The 20,036-nt window shown below is 35.7% G+C and overlaps 1 protein-coding gene across 2 annotated transcripts; it reads left to right on the forward strand.

Annotated features, from left to right (window-relative positions):
• The first annotated feature begins 2,819 nt into the window (after positions 1-2,819).
• On the forward strand, positions 2,820-19,130 carry LOC134749721 (G-protein coupled receptor dmsr-1-like). 2 transcript variants are annotated; one of them, XM_063684740.1, is made up of 7 exons: positions 2,820-3,191; positions 7,154-7,312; positions 14,266-14,402; positions 15,225-15,327; positions 15,990-16,570; positions 18,147-18,201; positions 18,935-19,130. In XM_063684740.1, exons 1-6 carry the CDS (start codon positions 2,913-2,915, stop codon positions 18,169-18,171), a joined length of 1,284 nt encoding a protein of 427 aa, XP_063540810.1. In that variant the 5' UTR covers positions 2,820-2,912; the 3' UTR covers positions 18,172-18,201; positions 18,935-19,130. The 2 variants fall into 2 exon arrangements, with proteins under 2 accessions (XP_063540810.1, XP_063540811.1); XM_063684741.1 differs by lacking the exon at positions 18,147-18,201.
• Positions 19,131-20,036: the final 906 nt, after the last annotated feature.

Raw genomic sequence — 20,036 nt, forward strand, 5'->3', positions numbered from 1 at the left:
ACATAAAAAAATGTTCTCAGAAAGTTAGAACTAAATCAAAATTAATCTAACTTTAAAAAATGCAACATGATCCACTTTTTAGGTTCGCTCCACACTCGAATGAATCGATGCAATTTATGTTTCGCCAACCGCCAATTATACCCAAGTGGAAAGGGTAGGATGCTTTAATGAATAGGTCTCCAGCCGTTCATACGTGGTAAGTTTGATGATAGGTATTTATTTATTGCATACCGGGTAAAGTTTCAGTGACAGGCATGAGGAGTAGGTTACAGGCATTCCTCCTGCGCAGGAAATTAATTCCACAGCCAGAGCAATTGCAGAAGTAAATTTCTCTGAAACCGTGCACCGTATCACTATAGGGAGTGCGCGATCATTTAGGTTACCAACAAACAACAGATTAACTATATATGAGTCGCATAACTTCAAACTCGGATAAATTTATTTACCTATAAATAAGGTTATTAACCCTATTACCTTTTCGTAATGCCAAAATCGCGAAACCTGACGGTTGGACTTATACGAGTTTTAATTTAACCAACTCTGTAGATATGTTATCTTCTTCATGTGTTTCATATGCGCTTTTAGTAGGTAATAGTACCTAAACCTAATAACTGTTTGTGTCACGTTCCAAAAACCTCCTTTTTCCATATTACTCGAAGTTAAAAATGTCAGTTTCTAATTACCACTGCATAGCAAGATTGCCCAAAATCGACTACCTATATTATTTCGGTACGTATATGTTAGTCGCACTTGTAACTGTCATGATACGCGACAGGCGTTTAATGACAATCTGCCTCTTTAGCGAGGTTTAGACTAGCAAGAACTTGCATGCAATTTACGTTACATTGCCAAGTACTAAGGTAAACTGCATTCAAAAGTTTGATCAGATACCGCAATGTAACGTAAATTGCATGCAAGTTCTTGCTAGTCTAAACATCGCTTTTCAATCATGCGGTGGCAAAAATGACGCTAATTTTACGCGTGTATGTTATGTATAACGTCATCCATCATTCGCCCGTAGGACTCGCGTCATGCTTGCAACTATTGCGGCAATCGACAATGTTTTTTGGTACAAGGTCGTTATTTGGGGAGATTTCAAGATTGAAAATCGAAATACTGATGTTTTTAAAGAACAAAGCGCAAAATTACACTGCGTAAATTTGTTATATTTTTTACCAGTACAACGGATACATTTCAGATAAAAAATTATCTTTATTTCCATCAAACGAATACAATAAAATTTCAGATTAATTACGAAATGTTTGTTTTATTTGTTTACCACAACTGACGGAGTTTTATTCTATCGGATGGGATTTCGGGACCAGCCTCGCTTTGTACTGTTCTTTCGATGTTTTTTTTGCCTTAATAATTCCATGAATACTTTAAGAAATTTCGATCGTGTATTTTGACCTTATGTAAAAATATATTTTTAGGGGGGATGAGGGGGCGCTCCATACATGTACTTAACTAAAATGAATATCCTCTAACTTGATCTTGATCATGATAACTTGATAGGTTGACCAATTAATGAGTTGTTTCCAAATAAAAAAATCTTATTAAGACTGATTAATACTGTATAAAGTAGTAAATACATAGTAGGTACTGTATAAAGAGACGGAGCCTCCCTAGTTATACTATTAGTTATACGATTATAACAAAATGGCCAAACAAACCTAAAAGTTATACTGAGCAGTATAACTAAATGGATCCGATTAATTTGGATCGGAGTCGTCCTTTAGTTTTATTCATAAATAAACAATAAGCTAATAATATTTATGGGTATTTTCGCCTTTATACATTTGTGTTCAAATTAAAAATATTTACATTAAGATTATTTAAGACATACATCAATTGATACAGAATTTAGATACAGTCTAATAGTCTAATAAATTATTATGTTATTTAAGTTTTCATTATAAAATGATTTCTTCTGCATCCTCCGTCATTGCTTTGAAAAATTGCATAATGCTTCGTCCTTGGATGGATGGAAATAATCGAATCAAGTGAGATCGGGCAGCCAATTTCATTTTTTCGTCCACACCACAGAATTAAATTTATAATTTTACCAGTGCAATCGGTCAATGCATTGCGGCGATCTGTTGGGAAGTAGCGACTCCAGAGTTCAGACTCCAGGTATCCATTACATAGGTGGGTGAGGGGCGAGTCTATCTTAGATGGGTATCCAGAGCTGCGTTCTCGAAAGCAAAACATAAGTGTTGAGTTGGCCATATGTTTAGTCTAGTAACACCTTTCTACCCTCAGCCCTCTACACCGAAGTTGGCCTATATACTGAGGGTAAATCACCATCTGCCTGACATATAATGTACGCAACACCGTATTACGTATGTTTTTTTCACTAAACTTGATGTAAAGTCATCAGAACATCTAAATGAAATTATACGCTGTTTCAGTTTGGGCACAAATATTTAATATATCAAGATGGCAAATTGTTGTAGCAAATATACTACATATTTTTATCCAAAATAGGCTGCTATTTTTAGGATACGCTGAAACAAAATATTCGTTTATTTATTTTTTCGAAGAAGATTGACCGGCATTTCTGCCGTGCAATACCTAAACTGCGAAAACTCGATTTCGAGATAATCGCAACAAGCCGTTGAAAGTGGTAGGTATATTTTTGGTGACGCAATAGTTATTTCTAGACTGTTTTTATGTCATATGAAGTAGGTATTCGAAGCATACCTACAATATGATTAATGAAATATTATGTTTCTCAAAATGTCGATGTTTCATAAAAGATCTAGTCTAGGTATATAGGCAATAGTGACAAAATATTTCATCTTGTTTCAGGCACATGATGCGGCTTTATACAGAACACCGAAGACATTAATGAATGGAACATAAAACAAGTAAACTTAGTAAAATCTTTTGATGAAAATAAGATCGTAACAATGTCGAACAAAACGCAAATCGTCTTGGAGAAGATTTTCCAAGACATTCTAGCAGCGTCAGGAGATTCCTCAGAGACCATCAACCAATCGCAAATAATTTCGGTGCTTCGGAAGCAAGCGGGGAACGAAGACTTGGAGTCGCTGATGTTCAAGGTGATGAGAGATGCCCAGAGTCGTCTCAACCTGAGCTTGAAGCCGGAAACCTGCGGGTACTGTGCAGGGGGCTTTAGAGAAGTTATTGAGGCGTACAACGGCATTCACGGATACGTCAGTTTACTGGTAAGTTCTCTTGTGCAGGAATACTTACTACAAACAGTAGTTTCTACAATAGGTACAGGACCTAACAGTTGTGATTGTGGCCCGATAACAACACTGAGCACTTGGCGTGTGCCCAAGCCAATATAAATTTTCGATTAGCATAAACATAATGAATAACACGAATAAAAAATGTGTGACAAAAATTATAAAAGGCAATTTCGTTGTATACCAATTGTTATGTTAATAAATGTTGGCTTTTATGTAATTATATCAAACATTTCACAGCCATAAATGTTCAGTAGAAATGTTTAAAGGACCTACAAGTATATGTACCTACTTACATTAAAGTAGCTTAAATTAGATACACATGTAATTTATATATCTAATTTAATTACTCACGTCAGGTCACGTTCCGTTTACTTTGATGTGAAAACATAGCAATTACATCCCACATTATTCCCACACACGGGCCACACATTACATTTCCTAACCGGAAAAGGGTGGAATTACAGGTAATAATAATTAGAAACATTCCAAAATTATGCGTTTTAAGGCTGATTGTGATTATGAATGTGTGAGTTTGTTATTCTAATACGTTTAAGCGCCACTAACCCGGGGTTAAGCGATTAAACCGTTAACCCAGTGTCAAATTGTGCTGGTGACCATGGTAATTCCAGGTGTAACCGGTTAAGCCCGGGTTAGTGAGATGGTGAAAGTGCCCTTAATAATGCTTAATAATCTAAGTATATTTGGAGCCTGATTCAGATTTTGATGACAATTTGTTACGGTTTTGATCTTATTTTCATGATTGAAGATCGCTCACGCTAATCGGTGCATGCGATGAGAAAGTCGTGCGGGTGATGCGCACCAATCAAGACGATCGTCAAGGTCTTATCAAAACCAGTTCATAACCATAAGACATCGTTTAATTAGAATCGAACTCTCGTTACAGTACCTAATATTTCATGACTTGGCTAACAAGTTGGCAGTATATTCTTGAGCTTTTAGCATGTGATTGGGTAGCTGCCATACAAGGAAAAATCATTTCTTAGATCACTTTTTTAGAATGCCCTAAAACTGTTTGACTGGTTAAAATGAAATTTGGCACTAAAGGCGCCTACGAACCTTTACGGTATGTCTGCCCAACAGAGTGAGATGGAGCGATATTATTGTAGGTTAATTTTATTATTTTTATATATAATACTATTTGACTTCACGGCTCAATTTGTCCTTGTTGGTTATTAATCTCTCCTGCTCTAACATATAAGTCTCTGTTTGATTGGTAGAGAATGCCTTTTATTCGCTGTACAGTTAAATAACAAGTTTTTGGAAGTATAATTTTCTTTCCTAATCAGTTTTGGGTTATAAAATTACTAACTTTTAGCATTAAGTCTGCCATTTGTACATTTTTCTTTATTTGTGCAATAAAGTTTAAATAAATAAATAAAAAATTAAACATTGTCTAAACGATGCGAAAAAAACACTATTTTCGTATATCGATTGCTCTGAAAGATCTTACATATACGAAATCTATATACCTATTTAGGTTCGTCTTTGACGTCTCTACAAACTGGTTAGAGGTTTTAATTTTAAACTAATTAACACAAAAGTATGGCCAGAAAACCAGTTTTTTGGCCTAAAATTGTTAAAATTTATGACAAATATCTCGAAAACAATGAACTTAGAAGTAAATATGGGATACTATATTTCTTAAAGCCGTTGCTGTTAATATGATAACATTACATGTAAAAAGATGCAAGTCTCGCAACGCAATTCTTCTCGCAATGTGAAACCAAGTCGGCTATTTTAGTCAGTGCCAGGGGGTGTTAAAACCGTATCAATATTAGATATCTTAAATTTTTAATCGGCTTCAATCAAAGGACTAAAAGGACTTCGATAGAGGACTCTCTTTAAACTCATAAATAAACACAAAAAAAAGTGTTTATGCGAATATTCTTTTTCATATTCGCCGAATACGAAAAAGTTATTTGTATATTTTTTGCAATACTCGTTTAAATTATCTTACCTATTAAATTTAATTATTACACACAGAACAGGTAATTCACAGAAATTTTATTATATGTAAAACCACGAAGTCACGACTCGAGTATTTATTTCAAAGTAGAATCTTAATCAACAATCGTAGTAGTTGCCGAGCAAGACACGAAATGCTTTTAAATACGTGCAGTTTTATGTACATAAAAACTTATTTCCAAGGCATTTATCTCTGCAGCTTACTCTACTTGTACTTAATATAAAATTTTCGTTAAACCATCCATGCTTTTATATAGTACTTGCGAAAGCTAAAATAGCGCGGTGTTTGTGGCGCGGACATTGAAATGGTCTGACTGACAGATTTGTTTATGCCGTGCCATTTGCGTAATCTCCGGTTCAATATTCTATTTTTTTTATCGTAAACGGAGAGACATAGATAATTTTATGTGGTGTGATAAACTTTACAATCTAGAGAAAATTTAACTCCAGGGTTATGCTAAACGAGTAAGCGCCACTTGCCCCCTCCCACTATAACCCGGGGTTAACCGGTTTAACCTGGAGTTACCATGGTTACCAGTACAATTTGAGACTGGGTTAACGGTTTAACCGGTTAACCCGGGGTTAGAGGGATGGTGCAAGTGGCGCTTAATGAATTTATTATAAATGGCCGATTCCATTTTTAAAAGTTCCGTATTCGAATGGTGACCTAAGGATACTAGTACTGTCTAAGCCTCCTCGGTCTGTTAGTTTGTCCGTCAGTCTGCCTCTCGGCGAGCTTTATGTCATGAATAATAATATGTCACTCCTATAGGAGTGTATTTTTCTTATAAAAGTCAGAATGGCTTTTATGCTCGAATATGGTAGCATTGAACTATTATTACTAACAGTTTTGAATGAATCACGGTTAGTAGTAGATGGAATGGTACAGTTTAAGGAAAAAACGTGCCTCGAAGCCCTCGAAAATCAAGAAAGTTTGATTCTCGATCAGATGGCGCCACTATCTTTGGCCTACTCTCGGATAGATGGCGTTGACGGTTTCGCTTGTTATTTAACAATTTTAACGCATATCCACTGATATGTTATTTTGAACATGAGAACATGGGTCAAAATCATATAAAAATAATTAATGCAAATAAAAAAAATCGTTTATCGTATATAAATACATTTTTTGATATTTTTAGTTTTAATCGTGTGTCGATAGATGGCAGTGAATTTACTGTGGCTTCAAAATTTACTATGACAGTACCGCTCTATCCTATTATATCCTCTTTGGTTTAACGACTTATATTGGCCGGGATATATTATTATTCAAATATAATATTTCATGAATATCGGGAGCTCGAAAACAATATAAAAGGTAATCACGGTCCATATCCCGGTCAATATAAGTCTAGTCTAACGTATAGAACCGGCACAGAGAACCAGTATTTTGCGCCATGAGTTGCTGCCATTTTGGCATCAAACCATAGAAGCGGAGCGTAATCTCGCGACCTAAACGCGTAAGCGGCATGAATTTTACGGCGCTTACGCCGTTTTGGTAGCGTTGTACAGGTTGTGATTGCGACAATTTCATTGTTTCATATGGGGCATTTTCTATAAAAAGGGACCTTATTGTCGATGGCGCTTACGCCGCACAGCGTCGCGCGGCATTGTATTTATATCGGAGCATCGTTTATAATGGTGTAAGCGCTATTGACAATAAGGTCCTGTTTTATAGAAAATACCACATATGTCGTCTCTATATATAGTAATCACATACGAAGTATATCAGGCAGTTGTTGCTACGAATCAATCCTATATTTTTGCTAAGTAAAGGTTTGATTTTAGTAAATGAAATGCGCCGGGTGCGTTCTAATCAATTCATCGATATACACCTATGGTGTATTTAAACTGCTATGAATGAGAGCTAGAAGCTACGCCCATGAATCTCAAAATTCGAGCAAAGCCGAACGTTCCAGCGTTCCAGTAAAACTTTCATTGGTTTACAGGTGTGCACCATAGGCGTGATAGCTAACTGCCTCAACGTAGCAGTGCTGACTCGTAAGGACATGGCCGCGGCGCCTATAAACAGGCTGCTCAAGTGGCTGGCCGTGGCCGACGTGTTCGTCATGCTGGAGTACGTGCCCTTCTCCGTCTACAGGTATCTGGTGAGTGCCCTCTGTTATTTGGTCTACCGTCACTTATGCGGTTGGTAAGAAGTTATTATCATCAGCTACGGACTGGTTGAAGTTTTGGCTGCTTGAAAGTCTTGAAACTGATTTGTATTATGTTAAATAAGTTTTATTCCCAAAACTCAGCTATCTTATAAATAAACTAGAATTACCAGTGATTACCGTAATATTTCTTTATCGACCGCCTGAGATAAGTGGGAGACCTCAAAATTGATACTGACGGTTAGGATCCTACATTGGCTGGCCGTTGCAGACTTCAGCGTCATCTTGTAGTACATGTTCTTCTCAATCTGCAGAATCTCTTCATGACAATTTTGACTATATGAGATACCAATTCCCCACGCTATTTTTTTTAATTGTTATTCATCTAGCTTCCTAATCAGATAATAAGGTACGGAAGTAATTGAGTTAGGAACTTTAAAATGCTTAAGCTACATACAAAAGGATCCATAAATTGTTGTTGCTTCCAATAACAGCAGCTGTAATCACAATCCATTGTAAGTAACGCTGTATCTGGAATCTCTTTTCATTTGTCGTGTGTCGCAGAATGACTTCTTAATAGACACAGCAACGCCTAGTGAATCGCTAATGTCGTTGCTATTGTTCGCTGCTGTTCTACTGTTTCATGCTTTAGAAATAATTTTTCAATATTTCTGATACAATGGAAATAGTGAAAGATGAATGGCCATCTATTAAGCTAACAATATGAGTGTTTCTTTTGTCTTTCTTTGGGAAAATTGAGTTAGTTTGTCGTTTATAATATAGTTTTTTACTTTTGGTATTTCCGTGGATACGCCAACGGTCATATTTAGTGATGCTTATTTTTTATTACGCCTTATTTTTATTATTAAATTAAGCCGAATGTTATAAATGTGCTTGCTTGCTTGCGATAATAAAGGTATCTATAATATTGTGATAATATTGATTGATCATAACTATTGTTATTTTGAAGGACAGTGATGAATAAGCATAATATTGAGATCGAATATAACATGAAGTAAAATAGCCGGGTATTTAAATGACGTATTCGTTACGGCCCGCACAGAAACGACCTGAGGCCGATTTTTAAATATCGAGCTGTAATTTTGTTGCGCAATGAAGGGTATAATCTAATGCGATCTATGCAACCTCCCGCTATTCATATATAAAAATAATGATTCTATGTACCTATAACTCGTCGGTATCAAACAAGCCTACAATCCTAATTCTACTCATGGTACGCAATCACTGCAGCCTATGAAGGAACGCAACATGTATATATGTAGGTTTCATCGAGATATAACTGCCAGACAATCACCAAGTCCCTCAAGACGTCCGACACCTCTTTTGAGTTAAATAACGATATTTTTTAAAAGTAAATAAAAAACATAATTTGCATGCCTACATTATTTCCGAAATGTACTGAACTCACGAAATTGCATGTAAACACCTTATCTCTGTACCACATTTTTAACAAATATAATTTCTTATTTCTTGAATATCTTTAATATTTACCTATTAAACTACGTTCATATTTTGGGAATAATAAACTATACTATACACACTCAAAACATGTGCACCAAATAAGTACAAGCACAATAAATGTTCAGAAGATAAAACAGGATTACGATACCACTAACCGTCTAAATTGAGCAACAAAGGGTCGTTTATCCACTCGAAACCGAATCACACAAATGGTACAATTGTGTCACGATTGAACTGGAGTACCTAGGTAATAAGTGGAAGGCGCTTAATAAAAAAATAAAAATCATTTCGTTTTCGAATAACATTGTCAATTTTTGCCTATTTTTGATAATTTCATTTTATTTCCTGTAATATTTTGATATGAGTACCGAAGTTAAAGAAAAAATTAAGTTTATTTTTTATTTATTTAGTTAAATAACAAATTAAAATAATAACTTGGCATATACATACATATACTGAAATAAAAAATATAGACAAAAAATTGAAAAACTGCCGTTAGATTTTGGTTAATTGTTAAGAAATCAGTATAAAACTGTGGCTACCACCACCATACCACCAGTTTGGGGCACTGACATAAACGCTATCGAGAACGTAACTTACTTTCTATGCATCGTACTGGCATATTAGTGCGAGCGAGATGTATAGAAAGTAAATTACGTAGATGTTAGCGTATATGTCAGTTTTGACACTGTCAGTGACTCATGGTACGGTCAAGAAGTAGCTGAGAGTTCTAGTGAAGTGTAAAATACGTATTTATAAAGTTCATGCTAAAATAGTCGTGAAAATTTGGTCTAAATTGAAGCAATACTTCATAATAATCATTAAAATGAATTCTGTTACTTGCTGCAAAAATACTAAAATTTGAGCGAAATCCACCGGACTCCACCGGTTTCTTAAAATATTTCGTTATAATACTTAAAAAATCTGTAAGTTTAGTTATCAAGTTGTAGAAAATAAGGCTGTCCCAGAAGTAAAGAGACAACTTTCAAAGTCTTACTGGCTGAAAGTATTATTAAGAGGCCATAGTCGATTTTGGAGCAAAAATGTAAAATTGATAGATTTAGCCGTTGAAATTATACACGTTTTGTTACGTAATATCTAAATAACAAGTATTGGTTTCTATTAGCACGTTTTCTCATCTTGCCTCTTAATAATGAGGTCGCGAGCGCGCGTCACCGGTAATATATGAAGAGAAGGGGCAGTTTTTAAAAATTCATCATAAAATTATGGTGGTAAATTTAACAAATTGATGTATAAAAATAGTTTCAGCAAATGTTGTAGATTGTTTAAGTATCAAAATTACGTTGAAATTAAGTCGATTTTCAGAGAAATTGTCACTTGTTTTGAAGTAATTTCTAGAGAAAATTGAATTCGTTTAACTTTCATTTCCTTGAACTCCAAGTCATATAACAAAAATGTAATCTGATAAAGGTCAAGTACAGAACATGTGTAATACAAATTTACCATTTTTAGCAGTCCAAACTTTACGAAATTTACAAATAAGAGCGACAAAATCAGTGCTTTACGCGCGTTTACCTAAACGTCCATCAGAAAAAAAATCATTACTAATTTAGTGAATCTGTTTTCAAAGAATTGATCTGATATAAAAGGCAAGATAAGAAGACGTGCTAATAGAAACCAGTACTTGCTATTTCAATTTGGTAATAAAAGGTGTACAATTTCACCGACTAAATCTATCAATTTTATATTTTTGCGACTAAAATCGACACCGGCCTCTAACAAAAGAAAAGTTTTGGTGTCGTCGCATCTACGATTTTGTTAGTCTGTCATTTAAAGCGGGAATTTCGTTATTGCATATTAGTTTTTAAAGGGGGCGGTGAAAAGAGCGTTTGAGGGAAAACCGAAGCACGCCGCCCGGCCGGGCGACCTAGGTACCGATGGGCGGATGTGGTGGACGCTGATCTGCGCGAGCTCCAGGTCCAATAAGACTAGCGAGAAACGGCACAGGATCAGTGGCGAACTGTCGTGTTGAAGGCCAAGACACACTGAGTCGCTGTGCCAGAGGAGTAAGTAAGTAAGTATATTAGTTTTTCAAAATGAATGATCAGAATATGAAACACTTGCTAATAGGATTATTCAGAATTGCCTTTATTTTACAAGTCTCACACTAAAAAGGATATAGTAAAACAATTTCTTCAAGTAAAAGCTAGACAAAGTAGTATAGAATAATAAGACATTAGGAAGAGACGGATGAGATTAGTTTTAAGAAGATTCGGGTTAGAAATAGGACAATCACGGTACCTCAAAATTTTAACAGAGTTAAAGTTAAATCTATTTTTGATAAAACTCCTTTCACGTCCGTCAAAGTGGCAGCGAATAAAGTAAAAGTATCAGTCGTATGTCGCCAGAATTAAAAACGAAAGATCTAGGTTTAAACCTAGGTTTTAACCATATGTGCAAGGAACTGCTTTTAGATACGTAGAGGACCAAGAGGACCATGCCAAAAGAGGTAACCCCAATAAGTTTATAAAAGAGCTGAAGAAAATACTCAACGATTTATTGACGATTGAACCTATGTTCCGGCGAATCCGAATGACGCTTATGAAGAAAACATTTCCGTACAACCATTCATTCGTATAATTCGTAACTTCCATTCAGTCGTATAGATGTGACGTAGGACCAAAAAATTGAACCGAAAGCCAATTTTTTTAGGAAAAACTTTGTATGGCAAATTTTTTCCTTTAAAAGGAGTGGCTGCAAAATCCTGAACAGCCGTAGTGTGAGTGTGACTGGCCGCGAATAATCTAAGAGAAAAAAATATTTGTCGTAGGCGCAAATTCGGTATCAATCTAATTGTGACTACTTTCAACCAAAATCATTACTTTTAATAGTTTACCTCAAATTTCATATTTTGAAAATACATTTGTCTCTTTACTTCCGGGACACCCCATTATTAAACATAAATAACTATCTGCAGGGTTTAAATTAATTTATTAAAAAAAAAAAGCCCAAACCGAATACAGAACCTCCACCTTCTATGAAATTTAAGTCGGTTAGTAATAGGGACAGACACACGACTCTCCATAAAGGACGTTTTTCTTATTAACTTTTTTTGCCACTTAACTCGTATTAATAGAAGCTTATTGCTCGAGACAGAAAATATTTCAAATATTCCTTGGGTAAAAAAAAACAGTACTTATCGTAATAGACAGCGCTGCTTAGTACACAAACAAAACGTTTGAAAAATGTTAAACAGACTGTTTTTAGGGTTCTGTACCTCAAAAGGAAAAATCGGAACCCTTATAGGATCACTCGTGCGTCTGTCTGTCTGTCTGTCTGTTCGTCTGTCACAGCTTATTTTCTCCGAAACTACTGGACCAATTAAGTTGAAATTTGGTATACATATGTAAGTTTGTGACCCAAAGACGGACGTAACGTAAACAATTGAATTTTAAACACGAGGGCCACTTTTGGGGGTAAATGAGAAAATTAAAAAATAAAGTTTTTTAAACTATATCATGTTACATGTCAAATAAAAGAACTCATTGTGAGAATCTCAAATATATTTTTTGTATAATTTTAGAATAAATAGTTTAGAAGTTATTCGAGAAAATAGGCATGAAATGACCATCCCCCCCCCTTTATCTCCGAAACTACTGGGTCTAAAATTTTGAAAAAAATACACAAAATAGCTCTTTACTTATAGATCACAGGAAAACCTATTAGAAATGTGCAGTCAAGCGTGAGTCGGACTTAATTACTTAGTTTTTGATCCGACCCCTACGGATTTTTTAAAGACATTATTTCGTGGTGCTGGAGAGTCGTGAAAAGCTTGTGTCGGATATTGAGGGCACTCTATCCAGAGTTTCGGTGTGGGGCCGGGACAATTTAGTGCGATTCAACCCCACCAAGACACAAGTTTGCGCGTTTACCGCTAAGAAAACCCCATTTACTGTGGTCCCACAGTTCGAACGCACAGCCCTTACCATGTCAGGGAGTATTGGGATCCCCGGTGTCGACATTTCCAGTGACGTCCAATTCCGTAGCCACCTGGAAGGGAAGGCTGATCTGGCATCCAAAAAACTCGGTGTGCTCAATAAAGCACGGCGATACTTTACTCCGGGGCAAAGACTGCTGCTATATAAATCGCAAGTCAGACCCCATATGGAGTACTGCTGTCACCTTTGGGCAGGAGCACCTGGATTCCAGCTTGGACCCTTCGACTCAGTCCAAAGGCGCGCTGTACGAATCGTCGACGATCCCAAACTCACAAGCGGTATTGAACCTTTCAGTTCAGTTCAGTTCAGTTTATTTATTGGTAAAAAATATTTTACAGGTCACACAGGTACATTTGAAATACGACAGTTATATACAATTAAATATGATTGATAAAATACATTGGTCAAAGTTTTCAATTTCTTTAATAATCATCGTGCAATAGTTGTCAATACAATAATATTTTAAATAATCTCTTTCATAAAATCATCAATAGAGTAACATGCTTGGTCAAGAAGTAGACATTTAAGTTTTTTATTAAATATTGAATCGCTTTCTGTAAATTTAATGTCATTAGGAATTTTGTTGTATATTTTTGGCCCGATAACACTGAGAGACTTTCGGGCCTTCGAGAGTCGTTGAGTAGGAGCGATTAGCATGGGCATTCTGCGGCTGTCTGCGTCGCGGGTACAGGTTTTTTTTATATGCATCTAGGTTTGCTCTAACGTATTTGCATGCTTCTAATATATAAACGACTGGCAGTGTTAATATCTTATGGGTCTTAAATAGTTCCTTGGCAGGGTGATCGAACGGTTTTTTTGGAGATTACACGCAAAGCTCGTTTCTGTATTTTGAATACCTTGTCACGGTTTGCGGCCAGACCCCAGAGATCAACGCCTCGGATAAGGATGGAGTGAAAGTAAGTTTTAAGTCTAAGGAGAGACTTCGCCTCCTTGTGTGTGTTCTACCGCTTGTACAATGGGCTGTGCTCTGAAGAATTGTTTGACCTGATGCCAACGGCCGCTTTCTATCACCGCACCGCTCGCCATCGGCAGGGTGTTTATCCTCACACCCTAGCACCTAAATGGTCGCGTACTGTGCGGTTTAAGAGGAATTTCCTCCCGCGTACGCTTCGGCTGTGAAATGATCTCCCTGCCGAGGTTTTCCCGAGGGGCTACAGTATGGGATTCTTCAAAAAAGGAGTGTACAGGTTTTTAAAGGGTCGGCAACGCGCGTGTAATATCTCCGGTATTGCAGGCGTTCATAGGCTACGGTAACTGCTTACCATCAGGCGGGCCGTATGCTTGATTGCCACCGACGTGGTATAAAGAAAAAAAAAACACTCACGTTTCACATAAAAAGTACATTGTTTAAATTATGTAATGTACGGAACCCTTGGAACGCGAGTCCGACTCGCACTTGGCCGGTTTTTTCATACAAAAATTACACCCTACTCAAACAATTCTAGCCCTTGTTTATTTTAATGTATGTTTTCTTTTTCTTTTTAGATTCTTCCCGAGAAACTGGACTTTCCCTACAGTTGGGCGATGTATCTTCTCTTCCATATGCATTTTGCGCAGATTATGCATACCGCCTCTATCTGCCTCACTCTATCACTCGCTATTTGGAGATACATAGCTATCAAGTGAGTTATAATTATTATATGTATGACATCTTCTTATTTTTGCATTAATGTTGTTGGTTCGTGATCTTTGTTACGATATTATGCGTATTTATGAGTGAAATATAATTTATTAAAGGAATGACAATACATTAGTTAAAAACGAACTTATCTATAAAATAAAACTAGATTGAAACTAAAAACTAAAACTAAATAAAACTAAAATACATCTAGAAATTATGTCCCCTTTGGCCGTCAGTGTGCTAAGATCTATTTGATCACCTACACATGTAAAAGTTAGTGATAAACATCAATTGTAAATCCAGTCAATTACAAAAGATTTTTTTAGCCTTCGCCATGTTGCGGATCTTCAGTGGTTCATTTTATTTTACTGGCAAGGAGAATCTTTGATATATATATCAGGGGGCCGATTTTTTTATTTCGAGCGCTCGATTTCGTGACTTTCCGTACAATATATCTCCACTACTAGGCATTTAAATTCTACTAATAGAATTAAAAACGAGTGTTCAATACCACTAGATAGTTTTCTATAGAAAGTGACAGTTGCGTTTCGATTGATACGGAGCGTAAGCGGTTGGCATGTTGGCCTGATATTGAATTGCCGTTATTAGAGGGTCTTCAACAATTTATTAAATTAATAAGAAAAAAAATATAACAAAAAAAAGTTGTTTAATGAAACAGCTCAAATAATAAAGTAATGATAAAAATTTGGAGGAGTAAAACTTTCTTTAATCCTTTCATCAAAGGGCTGATTTAATTAAACATTTCTCGATTACTGAAGCGAGAAAATCCTTAAAATTGAAGTTTATAAAATTTTTTTTTTAGGTATTCGGATCGAAGTCACATACTGTGCACGGAAAGACGATGTAGCATAGCAATATTGACATCTTTCATTTTGCCCCCGATTCTCTGCGCACCTACGTTTATGGTAAGCAAGGTCAATACGTTATTAATTTACATATATAGTTTTACCACTTAAGTCAGACGATTCGTTAGTTGCTTCCGTGATGGATATCTACTTAGTAGACGGTAACATAACCTGGATCTACGACCGGGTATCACAATACGTCAGTTTAAATTTAACCCTGTCAAACTGACAAAGAGTTACAATTTCTCTTAGGCCAACAATGTGCTTACACAAAGTACATAGAATCTTCAATCTCGTTACTCATATATTTTATATTTACATACAACAATTAACACGTACAAGTAACTTTATGACGATGCGCCTCTGTTAAGTAGTAACAAATTAGAATCATAAGACTTACTTAGGTAACAATAGTTATTATAATATTAAATTGAATTGAATCTATTTGATACTTATCCCTTAATGCAGTATTATAGTACCATCGAGATGATCTGATGATGGAGACAGGAGGTGGCCATGGGAGCTCTGAGATAAAACCACCTAACCTAATTGTGTTTGGGTTTATTGTTAGAATTGTTTCGTCGAGTATTAGTTGCCTGTTGAAAGAAAAGTACAATCAGCGATAAAAGCTTAGATCAAAAATTAAATTTTTGACAAAAAACTTATTTTTAATCCTAAATTAGCATTGAATACGTGAAACATATTTTGTTTGTCTTCAACAGGTATTCGATATTCACACAAAGAACGTAACCGACGCGAGCGGCGACCCTGGCATCGCATACCACGTGGACCCCGAGATCAAAGGAACACTCTATCAAGCAAACTTCTGGGTACACGGCGTAATTATAAAGCTACTGCCATGCTCCATATTGACGGTCATTAGTATATGGCTCATCCGAGCCCTATACAGTGCCAATCGACATCAGAAAAACTTAAGGACCAATACGGGTTGCCCGGCTGCAGAAAAGATGGTCAAGAGACAGCTGAAGGCCGATAAGCGCACAGACAGAACGACAAAGATGCTCCTGGCTGTGCTATTGCTATTTCTCGTTACTGAATTTCCTCAAGGGATTTTGGGCTTGATGAGTGGCGTGCTAGGATTGTGCTTCTTTAAGCGCTGCTATAACTTGTTCGGGGAGCTGATGGATTTTCTGGCGCTGTTGAATGGGGCCATTAATTTCGTGCTGTACTGCTCCATGTCGCGACAGTTCCGACAGACCTTTCGACACATGGTGTTGCAGCCGCCACTCGCGCGGTGGCTACCACCCGTACCCTCTCACTCGGACTCTCACATTCTAAATACGTATGTACCTATTATCATTAGTATCACATATTGGTATATCAGTGTTACAATGTTGCTTCTCTATTTTAGTGAACGTAATATGTTGTAACATTGTCAGTGGATTAAAATCTAATTGAAATGCCAATTAATACCGTGCATGAATATAACTATATATTAATTCGTACACCCAGCCGCATGATTAACGTTTATCGACTTATAATGTCATACTATGAACATTATGAACATTTTAGTAATGTTTGAAGGGAAGTCGTCGGTGTATATTATACAGAGTGGCATTTAATTAGCCGCATTCCTTCAAGTAACTACGAGAGTTAATTTGTAATAAATAAACTTTTATTAACCGGGGTTTGATTACAAGATATTGAGCTATTTTCTATTGTATTGTTCTATTGAACGAGTAGGTATTATTTCTTCCCCAAAAATCTTAACGTCTTGAAAACCATTTTAATTTTCCTAACATAGCAGTTTCACTCACGTATTTTAAGTCACTCGCCTCGTCGGCACTCGGTCGGTAGTCGATCTTTTTTAGTTAATACATGAGTGAAACCGCTAAGTTAATATGTCTCACGATAGTTTAAATTCTACCAATTTTAATTGTGGTAAATTATTAGCTTGAAGTAATGCAACCAATGAAATGTTACCCTATGGTTACCCTATACCCTTCCTTAAGAATTTAAGGAAGGTACTATTTGATCGACGAGATGAGATAAAGAGGAGCGGGAAATTAAATCTCGACGGCACGAATCTAAAGGGAATCCAAAAAGTTTGTGTTAACATGTTTTCTTCTGATAAGTAGAAGGTATCGACTTAGACAGGTTCTTATAGATTTTTATTCGTTTTAAAAAGGATTCGAGTTACAGAGATATAATGAATTAAAAATTCGTAGTAGGGGGTTTATATTACATACATAGGCGTAAAAGGCGATCTTATTATTTTCTTCGGGTTACAGAGGTTTGTTGGTAAATAATTTCGAAATATAGAGGTGATAATAGAATACGTCTTGAGTATTTTTTACTTGTAGAGGTGATAAAATGTGTACTGGATAGCCGTGAAGGAAATCGTTGGCTACTTCATGTTAATGAGGTTAAATATTTTTACTGAAAACCTCCATAACTCAAATTCCTTAGCATTTTATTATGTATTAACGAGGATTTCGTCTTAGCAATCCAAGAGGTTCCACTGAATTATATACCTACCAGTTTCATTCATCTGAATTAGTTTTAATTAAAATGCAGGGTGGAGTGAGATCCGCCCGGAAGGCTAAAATTATCTAAGAACCTTTTTCAATTTTTTTATTTTTAAATTAGAATGTATTTACAGTGTGCTTGTAAAAGGTAATTTTTTAAATATTCATTTCATTATAGTCTTGTCCGTTTTATTTTTGCTCGCCCCGTCAGTGGATAAGCATTGAAACTTTATGCTCATCTAAATTATTCTATTATTGCGAGTTCATTCATGTTTCAAGTTTTCATTTAAAAAAAGCATTATTCGACCTATATTGCATGATCATTTCAGCATGTTTATTATTAATTGCTTGAGCAATATCTTCATTTTTTTTTTCTTGCCTCATCTACAGGTGCACGGAAAAGATAAAAAGATAACTTCAGCAACTGGTGTATGAAAATGTGTGCGTAAGTAAACAACTGCGGTGTGTGATATGTTTTAATAGTGTTAGACTTAAATATAAATGTGTATCATTCGTATTAAGAATCGAGGACACTGAAGATTAGTTTCCAATCAGCATATATATCCTAAGTGGACCTCAGGCTCCTTTTAAGTTGCAATCCATTGTGCTTGAGATTAAAAGTGTGTATAAAATCGTTTTGCATGCACTATGAATGTATAGTCTGCGAGTGATATAATATGGATGTACTCTGTGATACTTAAAAAAACAGTTTTAGAGCCTGCGAGAGAAAAAAGCGATTGAAAACCACTAATTCACTAATATCCTGTCCTGTCCAATCATTCTGTCTAGCCGTAAGGGCCATAAGATGCATTTTTACTTTCCTATGGCTGTTATGTTTGCTTGGCAAGGCAAGGCAGAATTACGAAGTAGGTTTATAAGTATGTCGAACTGTAAAAAGTAAGACCAGGGTACTTTCAATTAACAATTTTGGTAAACATATCGTTATTTATGGAGTGAGGAGTTAATTATCAGAATGGAAATTGTACAACAAATCCATTTAAAACCAAAATTTTGATTGCTTATCGTATAAAAAGGAAAAAACGTACTTAGAAATTACCTACAATGATCTCGAGCAGAAACGTATCATTTTCTGCACACTTTTTAGAACTACAATGTTATGGTCCACTTTCAGAGCATGAGAAATGAAAAATAGTATTCCATGTATTTTTCGGTTTCAGAGCCAAGACATCGTTGCCGTGAGGGCGTCGAGCAAAACAGGAGAAGGCTTTAGTGCGTGAACACTTTCTATAAATGAGCCTCTTGTTAAGTGATTGAGATCGAATCCCACTTTTGTGCATGTACTGTGACTGAAATAAATAAATAGTGGCGGTCGTGTAAACTGACGAAAAGCTGGTGGTGGACGGGCTTACTGGGGACGCTATACCCGACTCTTCGCTCTTGTGTCTCAGAATCCTTACGCGGAAACTGGAAACAATTCCATCAATAAATACGACTGTATTCTTAGACATCATTAAAAATAATAAACTCAGAAAATATTTGTTTTTTTTTTCACTTTCATATGATTTCTTTGTGTAGATAGCTAGCGCTTATGTTACATAGATACATAGAGAGAGAGAGTTACATATAGAATTTGCGCTCAATTATAATCCATTGTTTTTTGACATTAATATAATTATGTATCTATGTATGCTACGTTTTTTTAAATAGAATGAATGGTAATACCTCAAAGTCGCTTGTTGCCTTAAGATAATTTATTATTATATTTCTATTGTTAAGAAGTTTGGCAAAGATATAGGTATAGGTATGTTTCATATAATAATTTATTAGGTTTGTAAATGATGAATATGTACATATTTTTTGTTATGGTAGGAATACCATATGGCCCTACCATAGTGAGTCATCCTTTACGGTTGCAATTTTATTATGTATGTAAGTATCTACTTTCAGCAGTTTCAGCATCAATACGAGTAGTAACGAATAAAACAACGCGCCAAAAATATCTGTCACCATGAAATTATTTTTCAAATAGTAGAACATTATAAAAAAAAGATAGATCAAGCTTAAAAGTGATATCTTTCACAGTGTATTGTTATATACCTATTAAGTACATGTGAATTTTATTGACCTATTACAGAGTGGTACTTTTGACGCGTAGTCTGATCAGCTCCTTTTAATGCTGAATGTACCACTCTTATTGTAATACTATGTATATATATATATATATATATATAGAGATTGTGTAACCGGAAATGAAAACGGTTGTAATGCCTAAATTAATTATTTTTCACCACACCAGCTGGCTCTCTTGATTGTTCAAAA

This window comes from Cydia strobilella, chromosome 18 (genome assembly GCF_947568885.1).
Source record: "Cydia strobilella chromosome 18, ilCydStro3.1, whole genome shotgun sequence".
Lineage (NCBI taxonomy): Eukaryota > Metazoa > Arthropoda > Insecta > Lepidoptera > Tortricidae > Cydia > Cydia strobilella.